This window comes from Podarcis tiliguerta (assembly GCF_965153285.1).
Source record: "Podarcis tiliguerta genome assembly, chromosome: 9".
NCBI classification, from domain to species: domain Eukaryota; kingdom Metazoa; phylum Chordata; class Lepidosauria; order Squamata; family Lacertidae; genus Podarcis; species Podarcis tiliguerta.
Window position 1 is genome coordinate 56337859 of NC_139542.1, and position 21631 is coordinate 56359489.

The window sequence follows — 21631 nt, forward strand, 5'->3', positions numbered from 1 at the left end:
GCGACCCGGCGGCTCGGATCGGATTCGCACAGCCAGCACTGCAGTGAGAGAGAGTGAGTGAGCCAGGTAGGGGCAGAGAGCTGCGAGTGCGAGCGCGCCCCCCCCCCCCGATGTTGCGCCCGGTGCGGCCGGCCCCCCCTGCACCCCCCACGCTACGCCACTGCAGAAATGCGCACACAGGCACACACCTTCCTCTCCTGTGCATGTACACACAAACTCGCTCTCCCCCTTTCTTGCACAGACACACTCTTTAGCCTCCACAGCGACTGTGATGCAGCCAAGATTACTGAGAATGGCATCACAGAGATAGTGGTTTTGGGTGCGTTGGTGTCCGGGACTGGGCAGAGGAGGAATGGTGCATTTTAAATAAAAGGGCACATTATACTCATGTAAAAACACACTGATTCCCGGACCGTCCGCCGGCCGGAATTAAAAGGCGACTGGGCTGGATCCGGCCCCTGGGCCTTTGTTTGCCTAGCCATGCCCTAGAGAGCTGGCTGCTTTTCAGTATAGATACAGTCCAGACTTAGGTGGACCAATGGTCTGACTCCATACAAAGGAGTTTTGTATGCAAATATTGCACACTCTCTCTCTCTCTCTCCTCCCGCTCCCAAATCTCCATCCAGATATGGCTTCACCAACATGCGCTACATTGCATCCCTCATCAGTGGCGTTGGCATTTTCATGATGGGCGCAGGGCTTTCATGGTATCACGGCATCATAGGTCTGATGAATCCTCAGCCCATAGAATCTCTTCTTTGGGTGAGTTGTCATTGTCTTTTGAAAGTTTACAGTGCTTTAGTGAAGTTTAATATCGTTAGCCCGCTGTGCTAGCAGAACAGCAGCGTTGGACACAGACAGCGGGTAGTATTTGTGGAGCTCGCCTTGCTGTGTTTGATAACTTCTTTTATTTTGGGGGGGAAGGCAGGGGAAGGGGTAACCTGGCAGCATTTGGGCTGCAGAAAAAGCAATCCATCTTGATCTTGAGGTAAGAAGTAGGGCATGTTTTCAGGCTGTAAAGACAGAGACCATGCCTTACTGCTAGGTCTCCTCTTTTTTTTTATGCAATAAAATTTTGATTTTGGATGCAAGATGTCAGTAGTGTTGCATATTATGGTATGCCTGAGTTACGTGTGCTTCAAAACCAGGAAGTCACTACTGCTACAGAGTATCACCATTGTCATAGTCTGACCAGTTTGGCAAAACACAGTCCTGGCCCTTAGCCTATGAGTCAGGAGACTAGAGTGCTTCTTGAGATTACTACAATTTTAATATTTTGGCTCTTCTGCTTCAGTCTTGTCTCACAATATAGGAAGTTGTTTTTTATTTCTGAAAAAAAAAACCAAACTACTGTTTCCCCCCAAGGCATTCTACTGTATAACTACATTCTCCCCTATTACTTCTAGGCTTATTGTATTTTAGCAGGATCACTGGTGTCTGAAGGAGGTATGTATTCCAGTGAATTATTACTTTGCCATTACTTTGCTGATGCATTAATAGTTTTTTTAAAGGCTTGAACTTGCTCCTAAGTGAGCATACAAAATTAAGCATATAACATTTCAAGCTATTATAGTTTAACTCTTTAGCATGCAAATCTAAAGTGCTGTGTGTGTGTGTGTGTGTGTGTCCTACGGGATGAAACTCCTGCTTGCCTCACCCACCTAACTTCTGACACGGAGGGCGTTTTTTAAATCTATAAATAAAACTTGTGATTTGGCATCTAGGTGTGCTGATCAAATCACTTAAGTTAAAGAACTTGATGCAAAGAAATGCACAGCTGGTGCTATGAGAGGGGATTTTTGTCGATGGGCTTCTCGGATTGCACAGCAAACATCTTTTGAAAGAGACCAGATGAAAAAAGCAAGTCTCTGATATTGGCATGGAAATCTGCAATTCAGAGGGTGGTTTCTTAGGCTCGGCTCCAAAATTCTTAGGCTCATCTCAAGTCGGCCTTCAAGTCACAAGCAAGAATTGGATATAGAACCTTAGTTGCAGGCAGTTAAGCCAATCTGAACTGGATATCTTAACTCACTTAGTCTAGAGCAGTGGTTCCCCAACTCCCCCCTCATTTGAAAGTTTGCTGATAGTGGACCACTTTATTATTATTATTTGCCTGTTGTAGCAATTGCAGTGCACTGTATGCTGTATGATTTTTACTCATGTTTCCCTTGCTTCTTTTATTTCTTATATTGTATTTCCTTTGCTGTTTTACCCGATATCATTGTCTTTTCATCAGGAGTTGAAATGTTTCCCTTGTGTTCTTTCTCTTACTGAAACAATTATTTCACTGCTTTTATTCCAGCTACTCTTCTTGTAGCTATAAATGAAATTCGAAGGAGCGCTCGGGCCAGAGATGTATCCTTCTACCAATATGGTACGTAACATGAGATGAATTTACTCATTTTGTAAAACATAGCAAGAAGCTGTTATGGTTTCGTTTTTACTTATTTTGAATTTGTACAGCTTAATGTCTCCTGTATTGTTCATAAATGGGAAGAAAAGCCTTTTCGTTCATTAGTGCTTCCTGAAATTTGTTGCTACCAAGGAAATAATAACTACTGAACTCTGAGATGTACGTAGAATCATATTTTAAAACATTATCAACATTTAACTCTACTTTGCAGCAAACACTTTATTAAAAGCTTTGGCAAGTTTTCATTTGTTTAACTCTTGTGTGGCTACATCAGTACCTCACTGTTGCACCCATGTTCAATCTTCAGTCATGCAGGCTCGTGATCCCAGCACAAATGTTGTGTTGTTAGAAGATACCGCAGCAGTTCTGGGTGTGACGTTAGCTGCTACTTGTATGGGTCTGACTTCTCTTACAGGTAAGCCTTTCTATGAGTGAGTCCTGGCAGAATTTTCTTCTTACTTGCAAGTAGGGCAAGTTAAAGGTAAAGGTAAAGGTACCCCTGCCCGTACGGGCCAGTCTTGACAGACTCTAGGGTTGTGCACCCATCTCACTCAAAGAGGCCAAGGGCCAGCGCTGTCCGGAGACACTTCCGGGTCACGTGGCCAGCGTGACATCGCTGCTCTGGCGAGCCAGAGCCGCACACAGAAACGCCGTTTACCTTCCCGCTAGTAAGCGGTCCCTATTTATCTACTTGCACCCGAGAGTGCTTTCGAACTGCTAGGTTGGCGGGCGCTGGGACCGAACAACGGGAGCGCACCCTGCCGCGGGGATTCGAACCGCCGACCTTTCGATCGGCAAGCCCTAGGCACTGAGGCTTTAACCCACAGCGCCACCCGCGTCCCATGTGGGCAAGTTAGAAGAAGCTAATCTTCTTCTAAGGCAATTGGCAAAAAAACCCCCCAGTAATAGTCAAGTGCTTAAAACAAACTGAGGATAAGTAGACAAAACTTTCTTGGACTGGAGTGCTGCAGGTTGGAGATTTGAATCCTGCTTCTGTAAAACCCTTGCACATAGAAAAATTGTACGTTGGGGGTCAAGGCTAGTCTAGAACCCCACTGGTCTTGTGCAATCTTCTAACAGCATGCTAGTTTTGCTCTTCCATTCTCATGCATTTTTCCTTTTTTGTCATGACTTTTAGACTGTAAGTCTGTGGGCAGGGGCTATCTTGGCTGTGTGTGTTTTTTTAAGCATGATTATTGATCATGATTAATACAACTTTTTCTCCATAATAATAATAATAATTTATTTATACCCCGCCCATCTGGCTGGGCTTCCCCAGCCACTCTGGGCGGCTTCCAACCAAATATTAAAATACAGTAATACATCAAACATTAAATGCTTCCCTAAACAGGGCTGCCTTCAGATGTCTTCTAAATGTTTGGTAGTTGTTGTTCTCTTTGACATCTGGTGGGAGGGTGTTCCACAGGGCGGGTGCCACTACCAAAAAGGCCCTCTGCCTGGTTCCCTGTAACTTGGCTTCTTGCAGTGAGGGAACTGCCAGAAGGCCCTCGGTGCTGGACCTCAGTGTCCAGGCAGAACGATGGGGGTGGAGATGCTCCAAAGAGCGGGTTAGAGCAATTTTAATTAAATGGAGACCTTAATTGGCCATTTCTGCTTCTACCTACCTTAACTCCCTCCTCACTCTTCTGGTTAGTGATGACTTCTATATGTGTGAATTACATAATACTGTAACTTACATTCGTCGCTCTTGTCCCATCCATTACGTGGTGTTGGGAGCAAGCCAGCAGTAAATCACACTGTACAAGTTGGAGTTAACTTTTTTTTAGCAAGAATGCAGTCTGCACAGACTTGTTGGGGTGTCAGGTCTAATGACCGTGGAAGCTCATCCCCAGTAGGTCTAGCCCCTACTGGGCTAGTAGGATCAGTTGCTGAGAGTGAAAGTCCCCACCTCCACACAGCCATCTAAGTTCCCTCCTCTCCAGGGTTTCCTCCAAGCAATTGGAGACTGTGCCTGTATGAAGCCAACCTCTCCTCCACCCGTTTCATGAATCTTCTGGTCCTGGGAGATAAGCGGGGAGGGGAGCTTGTTGCAGACACCTGTGAGTCTTCACCAGTCAGACTCCCCTCTGCCTCTTGGCCTCCCTCCTCCTCTGCTTCAGCTTCTGCCTCTGGTTCTAGGCTCCTCTCTGCCACATACTCTCCCAGCTCACTAAGCCCTGTTGCCTCTTCAGCTTCCAGTACCTCTTCCCTCCCCAGTCTTTTCCCTCTGCCCACTCATCGTTCTCCCGCCACCAGTCCCCGGGCTCTGAGCCATAGCTGTCAACGTTTCCCTTTTTTAAAGGGAAATTCCCTTATTTCGAATAGGATTCCTCACAAGAAAAGGGAAAAGTTGACAGCTATGCTCTAAGCCTTCTTGCCTTGGTGTTTCCCCAGCTAGTTCTTCCCATCATTCCTCTGCACCCAACCAATCATAGCTGTCAACTTATAGATTTGAAAATAAGGAGCCAGCAGCCTCAAAAATAAGGGATTTTCCAAGCACAGGTATGTTCAACTTCTGAGCTCCTCCAAGCCAAAGGCAGAAAGCCCAGACAGCAGCCAAACGAAGCCTCAAGTGGTGGTTCCCACAGCGCAGCAACCCGGCAAAGGGGATGCAACAAGGAAAACCACCGTTTCCTCTCCGCTGGGAAGCGCTGAGCAAAGGCGAGTCCCCAGGCAATGCGGCCGATGTGATCGGCACAAGGCATGCAAGCTCCACCTCCCAGTCATTCTCAGGCTCCTTATTGGGTGAGCAACGCAGCCAAGCAACACAGCTGGAGCCTCCCTCCTCCCTGGCCGACAGGGAGGGAGGGAGAGAAGCTGCTTCCTTTGAAACCCGGGAAATTTAAGGGACATCATCAATAAGGGACAGCAGCGGGACACAGCGCTGGGATAAGGGACTTTCCCGCCAAATAAGGGATGGTTGACAGCTATGCAACCAATCCACGACATCAGGTTACGTAGCGAAAAGTGTGAGCGCAGCATAGCGTGGCTAGCTTCATCCTAAGTGATCATCTCCACCAAGAGAAATGGAGAAGGCACAAAACAGCATTCCTTTTTGAGAAATGAATTTGTGTCTGTGTGTATCCTTTCAGGTAACCCATACTACGACAGCCTGGGGTCCCTTGGTGTGGGGACACTGCTGGGAGCTGTATCTGCCTTCCTTATTTACACCAACACTGAAGCTCTGCTGGGAAGATCCATCCAACCTGACCATCTACAGAAACTTACAGAGTTACTGGAAAGTGATCCTGCTGTAAGGTAAGAGAGTTGGGTGGGGAAGGACCTCTTTGATGGCAAAGCCCATCAACAATAAAGACAGAGCATGTAATGGGTGGAATGATGAGTTCTTCTTTCAAGTTAACTTTGGAATTTATTTATTTTTATGGGAAGAAAGCCAGTTTTGGGTCATGTGGCCGTTTGCTTGGGCAGCTCGAAACGCCTAATTGTTTTTGCTTTGTCCCACCACATCCTACAAAATATTTATCTCAGAGCCATTCATGATGTTAAAGCCACAGATATGGGAATGAGTAAAGTGAGATTCAAAGCAGAAGTCGACTTTGATGGACGGGTTGTTACTCGGTCTTACCTGGAGAAACAAGACATTGAACAGCTGCTACAGGTATGCATAAATACGCGTGGTTGTTTTCAGTAGTTTTTCTTAAGTGCACTTAAAAAACCCGAAATCAGTGGTATATGTACTTTGTATTTATACACAATTCCTCTATAAAGTTTATAGGCTGTATACAAATCTGCCTTATGGGCTTTCATGTGGAAACCTGGCGCAGAACTCTTTTGACAAGTACAGTGGAACCTCGGTTTTTGAATGTAATCTGTTCCACAAGACCGTTCGACTTCCAAAACATTCAAAAACTGAAAGCGGAAGCCTCAGTACAAATAGGGAAACTCAAAACGGAAGCCGCGTGGCATGTTCAGCTTCCTAAAATCGTTCAAAAACTGAAGCAGTTACTTCTGGGTTTTTGGCGTTCGAAAGCCGAAACGTTTGTCAACAGAGACGTTTGACAACTGAGGTTCCACTGTAAATACAACAGGGAATTATTTACAATGTAGCTTTACTTCACAGCTCACAACAACATAAATGAGGAATTGTTTAATCCTACGTTAATAAGAAGGGTATTATTTTTTGGCTGAGCTGATGTGATGCCTTAGAATGTTCACAGACATTCAGCTCTAGGAAAGTTAAAACAAATGGAATGTAAAAGGCTAACTTTTGCCTGGATCGTGTCCTTTGTATTTAGTTATGCTCTGATAATTCAGTTTTTAACATGGTATGGTTTTCATCACCATAAAACTTATCCTTTTGTGTGTGTGTGTGTTTTTAAAAGGAAGCCTTGTTAACTTCTAAGAAGTGTGTTCTTAAAAATGAAGGATATTGTAAACGGTGTATAATAATGGGGTCTACTTGTAACATCTAGTTAAACAGAAAGCTATGCTAAGCTAATTCATATTCTGCAGAGAGGATTCTGCAGCCTGAGTGAGTAGTGCAGTTTAAGCAAGTTTGTGTTCCTCTTCTTAGTGGTTGTAAGCATGTTTCTGCATTTCTGGAGAAGGACTTCAAGCTGCCCATGCTTTATCATCTCCCTACCAAAAGTTCAAATAAAATTCTGGCTTTGGAGATTTCACCAGGCGGCCTGTAGACTTTGAAGCTTAACCTTGCACCTGTAAGCATTAGAAACCTGCTTTTTTTAAAAAAAAAATAAAAGCCTGAGATTCTCAAGGGTCCTTAGCTCTGTGGATTTTCTGCACCCGCTCACAAACTTGGAATACACATAACATGAATATAGCCAGTTAATAGATATCACTGCCTGCTGACAGTCCAGTTCTGCGCCAACACTGAGTTTAAGCAGTTAGTGAAAATAGGTTCATGCTCCCATTTTTTGAGGCATGGCATGACCCGTTACATGAAAAAGTCTTTGCGTTTACAAGATCGGAAAGCATATTTGTTCTTTCCCCCTTGCCACTTTTTAAAGCTCGCTTGCTTAACTTCACGGCAGGAAATCCAGCAGGTGACGACTCCTGAAGAATTAGAGAATTTCATGCTGAAACATGGCGAAAATATAATTGACACGCTAGGGGCAGAAGTCGACCGGCTTGAGAAGGAGCTGAAGGTAAGAGTTTGGCTGGTGAGAAGGGAGAAGGAGAAGTACTTCTTTGCCAAACCAGCCTTGGTGGGAAATGCTCTCCTTCTGTAATGGAGGCTCTGTTAGGCTAATACACCCATTTCAGGTTCACGGGTGGTTAATACGTTGTAAACAAAGACCCAGAGCAGGGATGGGAACCCTGTTTCTGTCCAGGGGCTAACATTCCCTTATGGACAACATTCTGGGGGCCGCACATCGGTGGTGGGCCAGATGCAAAAGCAAGCTACCGTATTTTTCGCTCCATAAGGTGCACCTGACCATAAGGCGCACCTACTTTTTTTTAGGGGGGGGGAATTCAAAGGGGGGGAATTACTTAAAGGGAGCGCTGAGCAGAGCCTGTATGCATCCCAGGCTCTGCTCAGCGCTCCCTTTCATGAGCCGCGTGGAGCGTGTGTGCGGCGCTTGCGGGCTTTTCCCCGTGGAGGGAAAAGGGCAGCCCTCCTCGGGGAAAAGCCCCCAAGAGCCACACACACACACTCCGCGCAGCTCTTTAAAGGGAGCGTGGCTCTTTGGGGCTCTTGCGGGAGGTGGGGGAAGTGAGAGAGCCTTGCTCTGTCCCTTCCCCCACATCCCGCAAAAGCCAGGGATAGCCGCGCGAAGCCTCCCCAGGGCAGTGGGATGAAGGCTCCCCGCTGCCCTGCGGAGGCTTCACGGGCTACCCCAGAGCTGCTCAGGAGCTTGTCGGGGCTGGCGGGGGAAGCCCGGGTTCTCCCCCGCCCCCCAGTCCAAAGGACCACACATTTGCTCCATAAGACGCACAGACATTTCCCCTTAGATTTTAAGAGGAAAAAAGTGCGTCTTATGGAGCGATAAATACAGTAGTTGCCCTACCTCCAAAAGCCAGGCAAAGAAAGATGCTTGATCAAAGTTCAGGGACACCTTCCAGCCAGGCAGAGAGTACAGTGGTGCCCCGCAAGACGAATGCCTCGCAAGACGGAAAACCCACTAGACGAAAGGGTTTTCCGTTTTTTGATGCGCTTCGCAGGACGAATTTCCCTATGGGCTTGCTTTGCAAGACGAAAATGTCTTGCGAGTCTTGAGATTTTTTTTCACTCCCCACCCCCTTTTTCTAAGCCGCTAAACCGCTAATAGCCTTTTAGCAGCTAATCCGCTAAGCCTTTAATAACCGCTAAACCGCTAATAGCGCTAAGCCGCTAATAGGGTTGCTTCGCAAGACGAAAAAACCGCTAGACGAAGAGACTCGCAGAACGAATTAATTTCATCTTGCGAGGCACCACTGTACAGAGATGGTGTGTGGCCTGGGAAGAGCCCTAAGGTACAGAATGAGAGAAGCCCACAGGCTGGAGGTTCCCCATGACTGGCCTCAAGGCTCTTGTCTTGGCTTCTCTGGCCACCTCATTTTGGGAACAGCCTCCTGAAGAAGCCCCACTGCGATGGAAGGGAACGCTTCAGAAGAAGTAGCTGAGGATGCCTACATCAAGAATTGGTTGTTCACGTTCATGAGGGCTTTAGTTTAGATTCCCTTCCAACTCTTCTATGATTCTACTTGCCCAGAAACGTAATCAGCAAGTCCACGAGGACAAAAGTGGAGCAGTGAGTTGAGTGTTGAATTTGGAAGGAGAAGACCTGGATTCAGGTCCCTGCTCAGTTGTGGAACGTGTTATATGGCCTCTGGTCAGTCGTTATCTCTTCACTTCGCAGGCAGTTTTTCATTATTATTTTTTAAAAAGATATTTATTAAAAGTTTTTTGGTTACAGAAAAAAAAAGTGTAAAGAAAAACAGACACAATGAAAAGTTTTTACAAACAATACATCAAAAGTAAGAAAGGAAAAAGAAAAAAGAACAATACATCAAAATAGCCTAATAAAAAGAAGAAAAAAACACATCCCGATTCCTTATCATAATCTTTCATTTACTTATTTCCTCGACTTCCTCACACCTCCCTTTTTTGTATTCTAGTTCAAATTAACTAATTCAGCAAATCCCTTCCCTCTTTCTCAATTTTTTGTTCTATGATTTGTCTTCACCTAATCTAACTTTTAAATTTTCCAATTTAGCCCATTAACAATCAGTTTTTGCTTAATTCTTTATCACCTTTCTGCTAAAACCATATAACATCATTCCAGTATCCTTCTAACATTCATTAATTTTGCAATATTTCTGTAAAGTTTTTCATGGTAATGTGAGTGTCCAAGAAGACCATGGAAAGCACCCTGAGCTCCTCAGAGACAGGATGGAATAATAAAATGTTAAATCCGAATGATTTATTTTGCATGTGTTCAGTACTGATCACACGCTTCTTCCAGGGAGCTCGGGACCGTGTACACGGGATTCTCCCTTTTTATCCTCTCCTCAGCCTGGGGAGGTGAATCACTCCAGGCTGCCAAGAGAGCCTCTGAGCAGAGCTCTGAACTCGGGTCCTTGCCTCAACTCCAATCCAAGATTTGATCCATGGTGCAGTGTGGACATTCTTCCCACGTGCTTGTTTAAAAGCATTATGGTTTTCGTTTCAGAAATTGAATCCTGAGGTGCGCCACGTGGATCTGGAAATATTGTAGTCTTCACGGAAGCAGCTTTTAAAGTCTTCCGGATCGGCCGAGCTGAGGAAACGGAGCAGCATCCGAAACTGCCGGGATCTCAAAAGATGTCGTCACATTTAAGCTTTCCGATTCTCTCGGTGCTGGTTTTCCTCCTGGAGTGAACGGCTTCCTTTGAACTGGTTTTCCAGGACAGCTGGTTGCCGCGTGAAAGCGTAGCGGGGAGGAATATTTGGGACTAGAAACTTTTAATTTAAATAAGTTATTGAAATGTCAGTTTCTGAAAATGCACACTATATATTTGCTGCCCTAGACCAAGGTTCTGTATCTCATTTGCACACTAGCTCTGATGCAGCTGCTATTCTTAAGCGTATATTAGAGTTCTATGCCCAATTTTAAAGGCTTCGCCCCTCCTTGAGTCAAATGGCTGTGTTCCAATTCTGTAGCCTTCTCTGGCTTTTCATGTTATGAACGTAATGAGAATTCTGTCCTTTCTCCCAGTATCATGAGCTGGTAACCTTCCTCCTTGTAGTGTTTTGATGGTTCTTGACAATTTGATCAGACCCACTTGAGTGATCCAATTCGTCGTTCTAGAGCAAACGTGCAGAGAGTGTGTGAGTAAATAGAAACTTGTCATATGGCTCCTTCCTTACATTAGCGTTGTGGTCCAATAGTTGCTCCCAGCAAAGCCTGCAAATATTCTACCCGTGAAATCGGGGGGAAATGGCATTGTTTTGTAGCCAACTGCTGTGTTGCCTCTCCCTAATAGTTCAGTCTAATCCCCTGGATGAAAGTTGCAGGTTTCACTTGGAATGGTTGGGGGGGGGGCAATTGTAGGGTGGCATCACCTTCTATTCAGAATCTTAGGGTGGTATTGTTTTATTATCCATCTGAAATGGAACATTTAGCATGCTCTAAAATGCATTGAGGCTATTTATAAAGAGGCTCCATAATCCAAACAACTGTGCAACCAATTCCATACACCTAGGATGACTTTAGACTTGTGTTTCTTAAACAGCAAACTGTTTTCAAAACAGAGGGTAGTTTATGTATATATATAAAAAACAGCTCCACAATAATTTAATGCCTCTGCTTTTTGAAGAAGAAGAAGAGACAGTCCAAAATCCCTCTAGAACAGCACGAAGCAGAATTGGAAGCAACCATTTGGATTCCAGCCAGAATATTTATTTATAACTTGCACTGCTTATGTCGCTCTGAATGGCAGGCTATGGTTTATAACATGAAACTTCTCGTCTATGGGGAATAAAACAGTGACAGCTCACTTAAACGTAGAAAGTTCAGTACTGGGGCTTTGAATATTGTTTGCAGTGGGAGCCAGGAAGAAGCAGGAATCCAGATTGTAAGCTCTTGAGGCTGGATGACAATCCTGGCACTATTTAACTTGGACGAATTTTGTAAAAGTCAGAGGAAATGTACTCTGCAGGTAAGTGGTATAAGAGGACTGTAACCTTTATCGTTAGCAGAGGCTAAAACTGAACATGAATCATGCAGGTTTGGGGCTGGTTCACACAGACATATATGCATCACTCCGCACTCGGTGTGTAAGCTGACGTTGTTGCTAGGTAATGTCATGCAATTTTATCCGTCTTTAGTCCTGGATCTGTGATGACTTTTATAGAAATGTGTCACCATTTGATGTCTGCAAATGTGATGTGCACACATGTGCCAGCCAGCGAAACTTCAGTGGTAAAGTTGCGTTGTAAGGGAGGTACTTTTAAAAAATAAGGAGTTGCTTATTGGAATGACTTTGGCCCGAAGTTTGAATCCCCAGATTCAGTGGCCTTGATAGTGCCGTGGAACAACGACACATAAACCTGCTGTGCAAAGCAAGATATATGGATAATAATAATTTTAAAAACAACTGTGCTGGAGACTAAAATGGATCAGCATTGGCTTCATTTCTAAATTTAAAATGTCGCATTTTAAAGTAAACGTAACTTATGCCAATAAAGGCCAGTAACAAAAGTAAATGTAACTTTGAACTAGCAGGCCTCTTGACAACATGAAAATTAACAACAGCATGCATTTTTATGGTACTGTTTTGGATTTTAGGTTTCAGAAATGTACATATTGTAATTAGTACGTAATGATAACTTTATTACATAAATTTAGAAGTAAAGGCGCTCTTTGGTTTTTTAAAATCTTGATTTCTCAAGGGCAATTTCTTAGTAAATGCTTAATTGCAGCTGAGGGTCCTCCTCACCCCCAAACTATATTATGGGCAATTTTTCAATCATTTGCACTTCAAACAGGCATCTTCCAGCATACAGGGAGCTTCTCTGCACACACCTCTGGTAGAAGAAGCAAAGGTTAAAGAGGTATGCACATTAAAACAGAGATGTAACATTCCGTTACGTATGCACATCTATTGCATGGTTCTGTCTGCTGAGAGCATCTTATGGATCAAGAGAAGTATAGGGACATTAATTTCAAGGGGAGCTTTGTCTCCTTGCAAAGTGTGCTTCCAGTGGGTTTGCAAATGGTCACTCAGTTGGTTACACATGGCAAGTAGGAATCTCCTCCAGGCAAATGGGCAGGGAAACTTAAAAGAAGTGGTTTGTTTTGGGTTCCAAGTAAATGGAGGCAGACCAGGATGAATTGTCTGGGCTTCTACCCTTTGCAGACTTACTTGCAAGGCTGGCTTTAGACTTCATACTAGATTAATAATACAGTTACAAATGCGTTTGTTGAAAATGTAACTTAGTGCTCTGTTTAAAGGTAAGGTGTAAATATCTGTATAAACTTTAATAGGCAGCGAATTCTCATTTGTAGTGCACTTTGATCTCATCAGTAGTGGCCTTTGATCTCCTGCTGGCGAGTGGTCTTCTCCTGAGCTTGTGAACCTGGTGCCCTCTAGATATTTTGAACTGCGTTGGCTCCAGCACAGCACAGCATGTTCTGATCTGTAAAGGTTGGTTCTTCAGCAGTTCTCCAAGTGTGGGGCGGGTCGTTCTTAGTGATATGCCTGAGCAAGGGTGTAAAACGTGCCTGGGAGGGGATAGGATTGGGAAGCAGTTAGAGCAGGGTTTCCCAAATTTGGGTCTGCAACTGTTTTTGGACTACGGTTCCCATTATCCCTGACCACTGGTTGTGCTAGATAGGGTTGATGGGAGTTGTAGTCCAAAACCAGCTGGAGACCCAAGTTTGGGAAACCCCTGAGCTAGAGTGTCCTCCTTGCATAGGCCAAGAGTGGGCTGAATAGCTGTTGAAATGAGGGCCACCCTTGACTCTCATTGGGATTATGGGATAAATGCTCCTCTCTTGTCTCAACATCTCAACCTGCCTTGGGAAGAAGAGAGTCTGCTTGGGTAGAAGTGTCCCTGCTCATTCTATCCCTATTCTAATCTGTTGGGTAAAGATTCCACTCCACAAATCCTTGCTTGCAGTAAAAAGTTGCACACAACTGCATTTAGGTATCTGCACATGCCTCACCGTGGAAGAGATTGTTGATGTAGTACAGTGGAGCCTCGCAAGATGAAATTAATCCGTTCCGTGAGTCTCTTTGTCTAGCGGTTTTTTCGTCTTGCGAAGCAACCCTATTAGCGGATTAGCGCTATTAGCGGTTTAGCGGCTATTAAAGGCTTAAGGGATTAGCGGATTAGCTGCTAAAAGGCTATTAGCAGCTTAGCGCCTTAGAAAAAGGGGGTGGGGAGCGAAAAAAACCCTCAAGAATCGCAAGACATTTTCGTCTTGCGAAGCAAGCCCATAGAGAAAGTCGTCCTGCGAAGCACCTCTGAAAACGGAAAACCCTTTCTTCTAGCGGGTTTTCCGTCTTGCGAGACATTTGTCTTGCGGGGCACCACTGTACTGACATCTGAATGAAACAAACAATAAGGGGGGGGGGGAACCCTCTGATATTTGTGAACAGCAATCTTCTGATGGTCATGCGTCTCATGTCCAAATCACTGTGAAATAGAAGTTTGCACATATATTTTTTTTTGCAAATGCTGAGCAGTCTTGATACTGGCAATCCACTTTTCATGGAATTAATTGTGTGCCGGCATAATAATTGAAAGAATGTTTAATCGGGATTCTCTTGAGTTGTCGTTCTTTATGATGCACAATGAGCACTGGCCCAAGATCTACAGAATATTTTTTAATAGACTGTATGCAGAACTAGGGCTGTATTTGGTACTCGTATGTTTGTCTTGTGCTTTGTGGTCTTAGCTCTTTGAGCTGTTAAGGTGTGGTCCGTTTTGCCTACCTTTTTATTGATGCCATGGATGGTTCTGATGTTGTAGAGCAAGCAAGGCTAACCTGTGGTCCTCTAAGATGTCGCGGAATGCCAACACGCACCATCCCCTGCCGGCGTGGCCAATAGTAAGGGATGAAGGGGGCTGTAATCCAACAACATCTGGAGAACCACACATTCCACATCTCTGTTATAGAAGCCTGAAGAGCCTTGGGTTAGGCAGCAGAATGTCAAGTGGAGTAATGGCGGAACCTGAGAATTGGAATCCTGAAGGCCATGATCAAACGCAGCTAAACAGCATAAATACTGGCTCAATGCCATGAGTTTTTGAATGACACCTTGTGAGCAGTTCTGGAGATTTTGGATGGATGATACCTGAAATTTTTGATACTGCACGTCACAGCGTAATTTATCTTTCCTGGGTATAATATTTTAACAAGATATTTCCGAACCGTCTGTGAAAACCGTTAACGCCGGTTTTCGTGCGGTATTGTAGTTAGTATAGTTAACTAGATTGGCAAGTTTTTGTGCTTTTGGTTTGAAAACAACAACAGAGAGTCCTGTGGCACTTTAAAACACATTATTATAATGGCTTACCATTTCATGGACTCTAGTCCACTTCACACATTTTTGGTTTGCTTTCATGAATGCATTTGATGTGGTTTCTATGCAAAAGTATTTTATGAAGACACACCTTGATTTTTCTTTTTCTCCCATCTGTGTACCAATCATGGCAGCCAGACCAAATTTCAGGATATGTATTTATGTTTTTTAGCCAAACAAGCTTCATTTGGTGTACTGAAGACATGGAATAAAATGGTGAATCTGCAGATATATTTTTAATGTTGTAAAATCGACCGCTGATGAAGTCTGATGTGCATTTACAGCACTCCCGTTCACTTTCCAAGGGGTTGCATTGAGTGTAGTTGTGCCGTACTTGTGACAGTGAGTTTGGACAGCATTGTACTTCTGAGCTGAATTTGGGGGAAACCTAGATTTGCACCTATACAGATAAAAATTAGCATGTACACATTTTATGCAGACCTGGGAATAACTAAGGGGTTAACTTTCTGGATCAAATAAGTCCCCTCGGATCACTCTCTTGACCTGTCCCTCCCTGGTATCTTTCAAATGGCATTATGTTAAGCTTGCTTTTGCTTCCAGCTGAGTCTTTTCTGCACCATTTTCTTCCTATGTCTGGATTGCCTCTGTGCTATGAACAACTCAGGGTTCCCCATTTTGACTTGTGTGACCTTGGAGGGATCCCACTTGGCCTTTGTTAAGCCCTATATATCTCTGAAGCACCCCACTTTACCATGGGTTTAGTCAGAGTCCAATGCACATGCATAACTCATGCTTGAGTAATGAAATAGCATTTCCGACAACTGATATGCTCGTGTTGTGGCAGCCTCTGTTTGGGCTTCAGTGAATAGCCTGAGCCCACCTGAGCTCAGATACCTCCCTCTTTCTGCAAAAACTTGCTTACTGAGGAAATCCCCTTAAATTATATATTGAACTGAATAGCAAAATTAGTATGTGGTACTTAGGCCATATTCAGACACCCCCATAAGGAGATTTTGGGGTCTGTACCTTCAAAAAACACTTTTAGACTGTGATATTGTGTTTACTCCCAGCAGTCTTGCCTCGGTAATTGATAGAATGAGAATCAACAAACTGAAGCTCAGTCCAGATAAGGCACTGTTAGTGGGTGGTTCCCTAGACCAGATGGGTGGGAGATCGCCTGCTCTTGATGGGGTTGCACTTCCTCTGAAGGAGCAGGTTCATAGCTTGGGGGTCCTCCTGGACCCTTTGCTGTCGCTTGAGGCTCAGTTGGCCTCAATGGCCCAGAGTGCCTTCCATCAACTTCGGCTGGTGGCCCAGCTACGCCCCTATCTGGACAGGGATAGCCTAACTTCTGTTATCTATGTTCTGGTAACTTCTAGATTAGATTTTTGCACCGCCAAACCTTGCAGGGGACCAATTGCAGGTGTTTGCCACCGCTTTCGGGTGAATTGGACAACGTTGGGCTGCCTCTGATGAAGACGGTTCGAAAACCTCAATTCGAAGACCAGGTTGGGGCAAGATGGTTTGAGCATATTGCACCAATCCTGCCCCAACTTCACTGGCTGCGAATTACCGTATTTTTCACTCTATAAGACGCACCAGACCACAAGACGCACTTAGTTTTTTGAGGAGGAAACAAGAAAAAAATAAATCTGAATCTCAGAAGCCAGAACAGCAAGAGGGATCGCTGTGCAGTGAAAGCAGCAATCCCTCTTGCTGTTCTGGCTTCTGGGATAGCTGCGCAGTCTGCATTCGCTCCATAAGATGCACACACATTTCCCCTTACTTTTTAGGAAGGAAAAAGTGAGTCTTATAGAGCAAAAAATACAGTAGTTTCCAGGCCCAATTCAGAGTGCTGCCTTTGGCCTATAAAGCCTAAATGGTTCAGGACTGCAATACCTCAAGGGCTGCCTCTCCCCATGTGAACCGACCCAAACCCTGTGATCATCATCTAAGGCTTTCCTTTGTGTGGCTCCTCCAAGTGAGGTCCGGAAGGTGGCAGCAAGAGAACGGGCCATTTCCGCGGTGTCTCCCCATTTGTGGAATGCTTGATAAACATTATGCACACCAAACACAAGGCAGAGGCTGTTTTTATTTTTATTATTATTATTGTGCACTCTTATGCAACAGAACAAATGGAGGCATGTAGTAATAAAAACCCAATATTTAAATAAGAGTTAACACTTGAAATAGTAAACTCTAGTAACAAATGTCTCTTTATAATCAAAAAATATTCACTGTTTTTAAAAAGTTGTCTAAACTTTTATGCACTTACTTCCTTAAAAGAAAGGTGTAGCCTGATGTCACATAGAAAACAATTCACACATCCTATAGAAATCCTCACCAAAACATACTAGCCTATATTACACTATTCACTTTGTACAGCATCAGGAATTTGTCTATCCCTAGGTCTCATTTACTTGACACAGGACAAATTGTTAATAGAATTGACGACACGAGAACGAGAGGAATATTAGGAGTAATGAGTTCTTGGTCACAGTATGGCCACAAATATTTTGTCATAGAAAACAGAGCAAAGGCATGTCGGCACTGGGGTCCGTGCAGAAGCGATACACAAGCTTCAAAAGCTGCTACAGAAATGGGAGGAAGATTCAGAAAGAATAAGGCAAATGACATATTTCCCCAGAGGCCATTGGAATTGCTATGGAATTCAAACCCAGGAATTGATGTCACTTGTATGTACAGTAGAGGCTGCCATGAAAGGGTATGGCAATCAGTCAATTGTACTGGGAAGAAAATATATATATATATATATATGTGTGTGTGTGTGTGTGTGTGTGTTGATAATCGTAGAGGTCCTAGAGCAGAGGCAGCCATCTTGCTCTGTTGAGGACTACAACTCACCTCATCCTTAGCTACTGGCTGAGGCTGATGGGAGTTGTAGTCCACAATATGCCGGCTATCCCTATTCTAGTGAGGAAGCCCAAACCAGATGTGGTGCCGTAAAACAGAAGGCTAAATGTGGTTTAACTGAGGTAATATTGCTGCAGAATGGGGGGGGGGGCGTGGGACAGCAGCTCAACACTGTAAGTTGTTCTGACTTTGTCAAGTAGTATGTAAGTGGTAAAACTGATCTTGGATGGTATCATTTCAGGTTGTAGGTGGGGGACTTCCATGGTTTCCTCCATATTGCAAATGCACATATGACTGAGGAGAGGGCCAGTTGCTAGGGCATCCTCTGCAAAGGCTTTAGAAAGATACCTGCTCCCAAGCAATCCCCCGTCCCGCCGTGCTTAATGCTCACGGGGCTGCCACTAGAGTAGGTTGCCAAGCTTTTGCCCTTCTTTCCAGCCTATTGGGAAGTGGTGCCCTGGGCACTGGCAACTCATGCTACGTCACTGGTGACAGCAAATGATCGGCTCCATAGTTATCCTATTACAGTGGTACCTCGGGTTACATATGCTTCAGGTTACATACACTTCAGGTTACAGATTCTGCTAACCCAGAAATATTCCCTCGGGTTAAGAACTTTGCTTCAGGATGAGAACAGAAATGTGCTCTGGCGGCAGCGGGAGGCCCCATTAGCTAAAGTGGTGCTTCAGGTTAAGAACAGTTTCAGGTTAAGAACGGACCTCCGGAACGAATTAAGTACGTAACCCGAGGTAAGGTAAAGGTAAAGGTACCCCTGCCCGTACGGGCCAGTCTTGACAGACTCTAGGGTTGTGCGCCCATCTCACTCAAAAGAGGCCAAGGGCCAGCGCTGTCCGAAGACACTTCCGGGTCACGTAGCCAGTGTGACATCGCTGCTCTGGCGAGCCAGAGCCGCACACGGAAACGCCGTTTACCTTCCCGCTAGTAAGTGGTCCCTATTTATCTACTTGCACCCAGGGGTGCTTTCGAACTGCTAGGTTGGCAGGCGCTGGGACCGAACAGCGGGAGCGCACCCCGCTGCGGGGATTCGAACTGCCGACCTTTCGATCGGCAAGCCCTAGGCACTGAGGCTTTAACCCACAGCGCCACCTGTGTCCCCTGTATCAACCCGAGGTACCACTGTACTATTTGCGGGCTCTGAGGCATCGGGATTGCGTTCTCAGTGCAAGGCCTTAACAGTGAATGAGAATATATTCTGTGGTTAGAATAAGGAGGCAAGAGTCGTTTTGTACAAGATGAGCTCCAAAAGAGTATTTTCTAGTGTCTGAGTGTGTGCATGTTTACACTAATGTTAAAAGAGCAGAGCCAAGACAGCTAAAGGAGTGTCAATGTTCAGACAAACTGTTTAAAGGGTGGAGCACCTTAAATGAGAGAGAAGTAGATTTCATGGCCAATTTTGACAGTAAAACTTTTGAAACTGCTCTCCTACTGAGGTCTATCACTTGCCCTGAATTTTCAAACTTTCACAACAGTGAATCCTTCAGCTGGATTAAACACTGGCCTGCTGCCAATTTAAATATCGTAGGCATTCTACCTTCAAAAGATTTTGAACGGAGTGGCTAGCATTGCTGCAGTGAGGCTTTGGGAAGCAGGCAGTAGGTTTTATCGCTACAATTTTCTGCAATACTGGAAGCGGGAGTGCATGGTTACTGTCCAAGCGAATGGTGCTTTCCTGCACTGCCTCAATGGTGTGGAGGCTGGAATAGCATGGGCTCATTCAGTGACAACCTGCCAACATCACACCATGGCCCCAGTTCCCAAGAAGGGATGGAAAGGAGCTGCATCTTTGACCCCATTTACGTGGCCTAGTTCTGCTGACATTACTGGAGCCTTGTGGGAGGAGCACACACTGCTAAAGTAACACTTAAAGGATGCTTTAGATCTTACTGTGTAGAATGTAGCAGCTGCTCTAGCCTTGCCCACAAAAGTAATGCCTGTTGAGAATATTCACATGGATCATATAGAGTTGAGAGTATTCACATGGATCATATAGACTTGACTTGACCCAAATGGTTCCTCTTTATAGATGTTACTATGAGGCTAGGGATGGATGGATGATCAACCTTATGTCAGTTTTGTGTCGGTTAGACTAACACTAGGCCAAGGTCTGCTCCCTCTCATTTTTATGGATATTGCAAAGACGGCACAAAAAAATACCTGCATGTAAATCGCATGCACTCTTTCCATCAAATGTGCAATTTTTTTTCATTGCACCACAACTCTTTAAATGTATTTCCTCCTAAAATATGCATTTTGTATCCTCTCTTTTCGTCGTTGCTGAAGATGCATATTTTTGTACTTTTGGGACCAAAGCTGCAACACAAAATTCAGAGCAGTGCATAATCTTACCGATAGGTTGCATTCCCAGCTGTCAGGAAGTTTGGGGATCTCAAATCTGGCAGCAAAAAGCAGCTCAAACCAATTCCTCTCCCACCCCCAGTTAGGCTACAGGGAAGCAACTTCTGTGTGGCACTTCACAATGTACGAGTGGGGCCCAAGTAGAAAACTGCAGATTACCCTTCCCATTAAAATAGCCAGGCTTACCCGTTGCCTTAGCAAACCCCAAATGGTATTGCTTCAGTGAGGTCTGTTATGTGACTCTGGTGTGCATAATTCGAACAAAACACTTTTACTTGGATTCATACACAAATATTGGATTTCACACTGCTTATTACAAAAATACACTATCATGAGATTATACTGTAGACAAACGTGGACTCATGCATTCCATCTGACTTCTTTTTTTCCACCAAAAAGATCAGCAAGTGTCACCACAGGAAACATACACCAAGGCCTGCACTATGTTAGCATTGTGGCAGCGGATGTGTTACGTACAACACTATACAAACGGGGCAGAAATGCTGTAACTTTTGAAGGATGGGAGTGTTTCTCTTCTCATCAGGCCACCTGGTGTCCTGCTGATTTACAACAGATTTGTCTCAGAAACGGACGGCACTGAAATGTTGATTGTATGTTAATAGGCAGAGATGGCATCGTAGCCAAATAAAATATATAAAGGAAGGATGTGAGCCAGCTAAGGCTAAGCTCAGTTTTTAAAGTCTTACAGGTTCCAGTGGAAGAGAGCCGTGTGTGTACAGTGATACCTCAGGTTACATACGCTTCAGGTTACAGACTCCACTAACCTAGAAATAGTACTTCAGGTTAAGAACTTTGTTTTAGGATGAGAACACAAATTGTGCTCCGGCGGCGCGGCGGCAGCAGGAGGCCCCATTAGCTAAAGTGGTGCTTCAGGTTAAGCCCCATTAGCTAAAGTGGTGCTTCAGGTTAAGCCCCATTAGCTAAAGTGGTGCTTCAGGTTAAGTTTCAGGTTAAGAATGGGCCCCTGGAACGAATTAAGTACTTAACCCGAGGTACCACTGTACTTGACACCCATGAGGTTTAAAAGCGCTTAGCATTCGCATGCCAAGACCCCGTAACCCTGCAGCAATCCAGCAAAGGCAGGCAGAAGGAATGACCTCCAAGTCAGGCTTCAATTTATTCCCTGCCATTGGGAACAGGCCCTCTGGCGCTGATTGGCCAACCAACCCTGCCAGGAAGAAGCCTGCCCAAGCCTACCAGGACCCAAACCAATGGCTTCGATTTACAAGAAAGGAGATTCTGATTCAACATCAAGAACAACTTTATGGCAGTGGAACGGACTCCCTCGGGAGGTTCTGGAATCTTCTTCCTTGAAGGTTTTAAAGCAGAGGTTGGATGGCCATCAGCCATGGATGCTTTAGTCGAGATACCTGCATTGCAGGAGATTGGACTAGAAAATTCTCAGGGTCCCTTCCAACACTATGATGCTATGAGGGTTCGGAGACCCTCTGGAATGGTCTTGGGTGTCATGTGGCAAGGGCGGCTGCAAGAAGAGGGAGAGATATTTGACAC

The 21631-nt window shown here is 44.8% G+C and overlaps 1 protein-coding gene and 1 long non-coding RNA gene across 2 annotated transcripts in view; both read left to right on the forward strand.

The window, feature by feature from the left end:
* The window catches only part of SLC30A9 (solute carrier family 30 member 9), a 36188-nt gene extending 23955 nt beyond the window's left edge, over nucleotides 1-12233 (forward strand). Inside the window, exons 11-18 of the mRNA XM_083458320.1 lie at nucleotides 627-762; nucleotides 1407-1446; nucleotides 2303-2374; nucleotides 2721-2828; nucleotides 5506-5671; nucleotides 5903-6032; nucleotides 7426-7539; nucleotides 10048-12233. Of these exons, the coding sequence (XP_083314446.1) occupies nucleotides 627-762; nucleotides 1407-1446; nucleotides 2303-2374; nucleotides 2721-2828; nucleotides 5506-5671; nucleotides 5903-6032; nucleotides 7426-7539; nucleotides 10048-10092 (811 nt within the window). The 3' untranslated portion in view covers nucleotides 10093-12233. The remainder of the gene's footprint in view (nucleotides 1-626; nucleotides 763-1406; nucleotides 1447-2302; nucleotides 2375-2720; nucleotides 2829-5505; nucleotides 5672-5902; nucleotides 6033-7425; nucleotides 7540-10047) is intronic.
* A 4451-nt stretch (nucleotides 12234-16684) lies between these two features.
* On the forward strand, nucleotides 16685-20761 carry LOC310657425. The gene is made up of 2 exons (XR_014501772.1): nucleotides 16685-18471; nucleotides 18854-20761. It is a non-coding gene; the product is annotated as an uncharacterized lncRNA (long non-coding RNA).
* The last annotated feature ends 870 nt before the right edge of the window (nucleotides 20762-21631 follow it).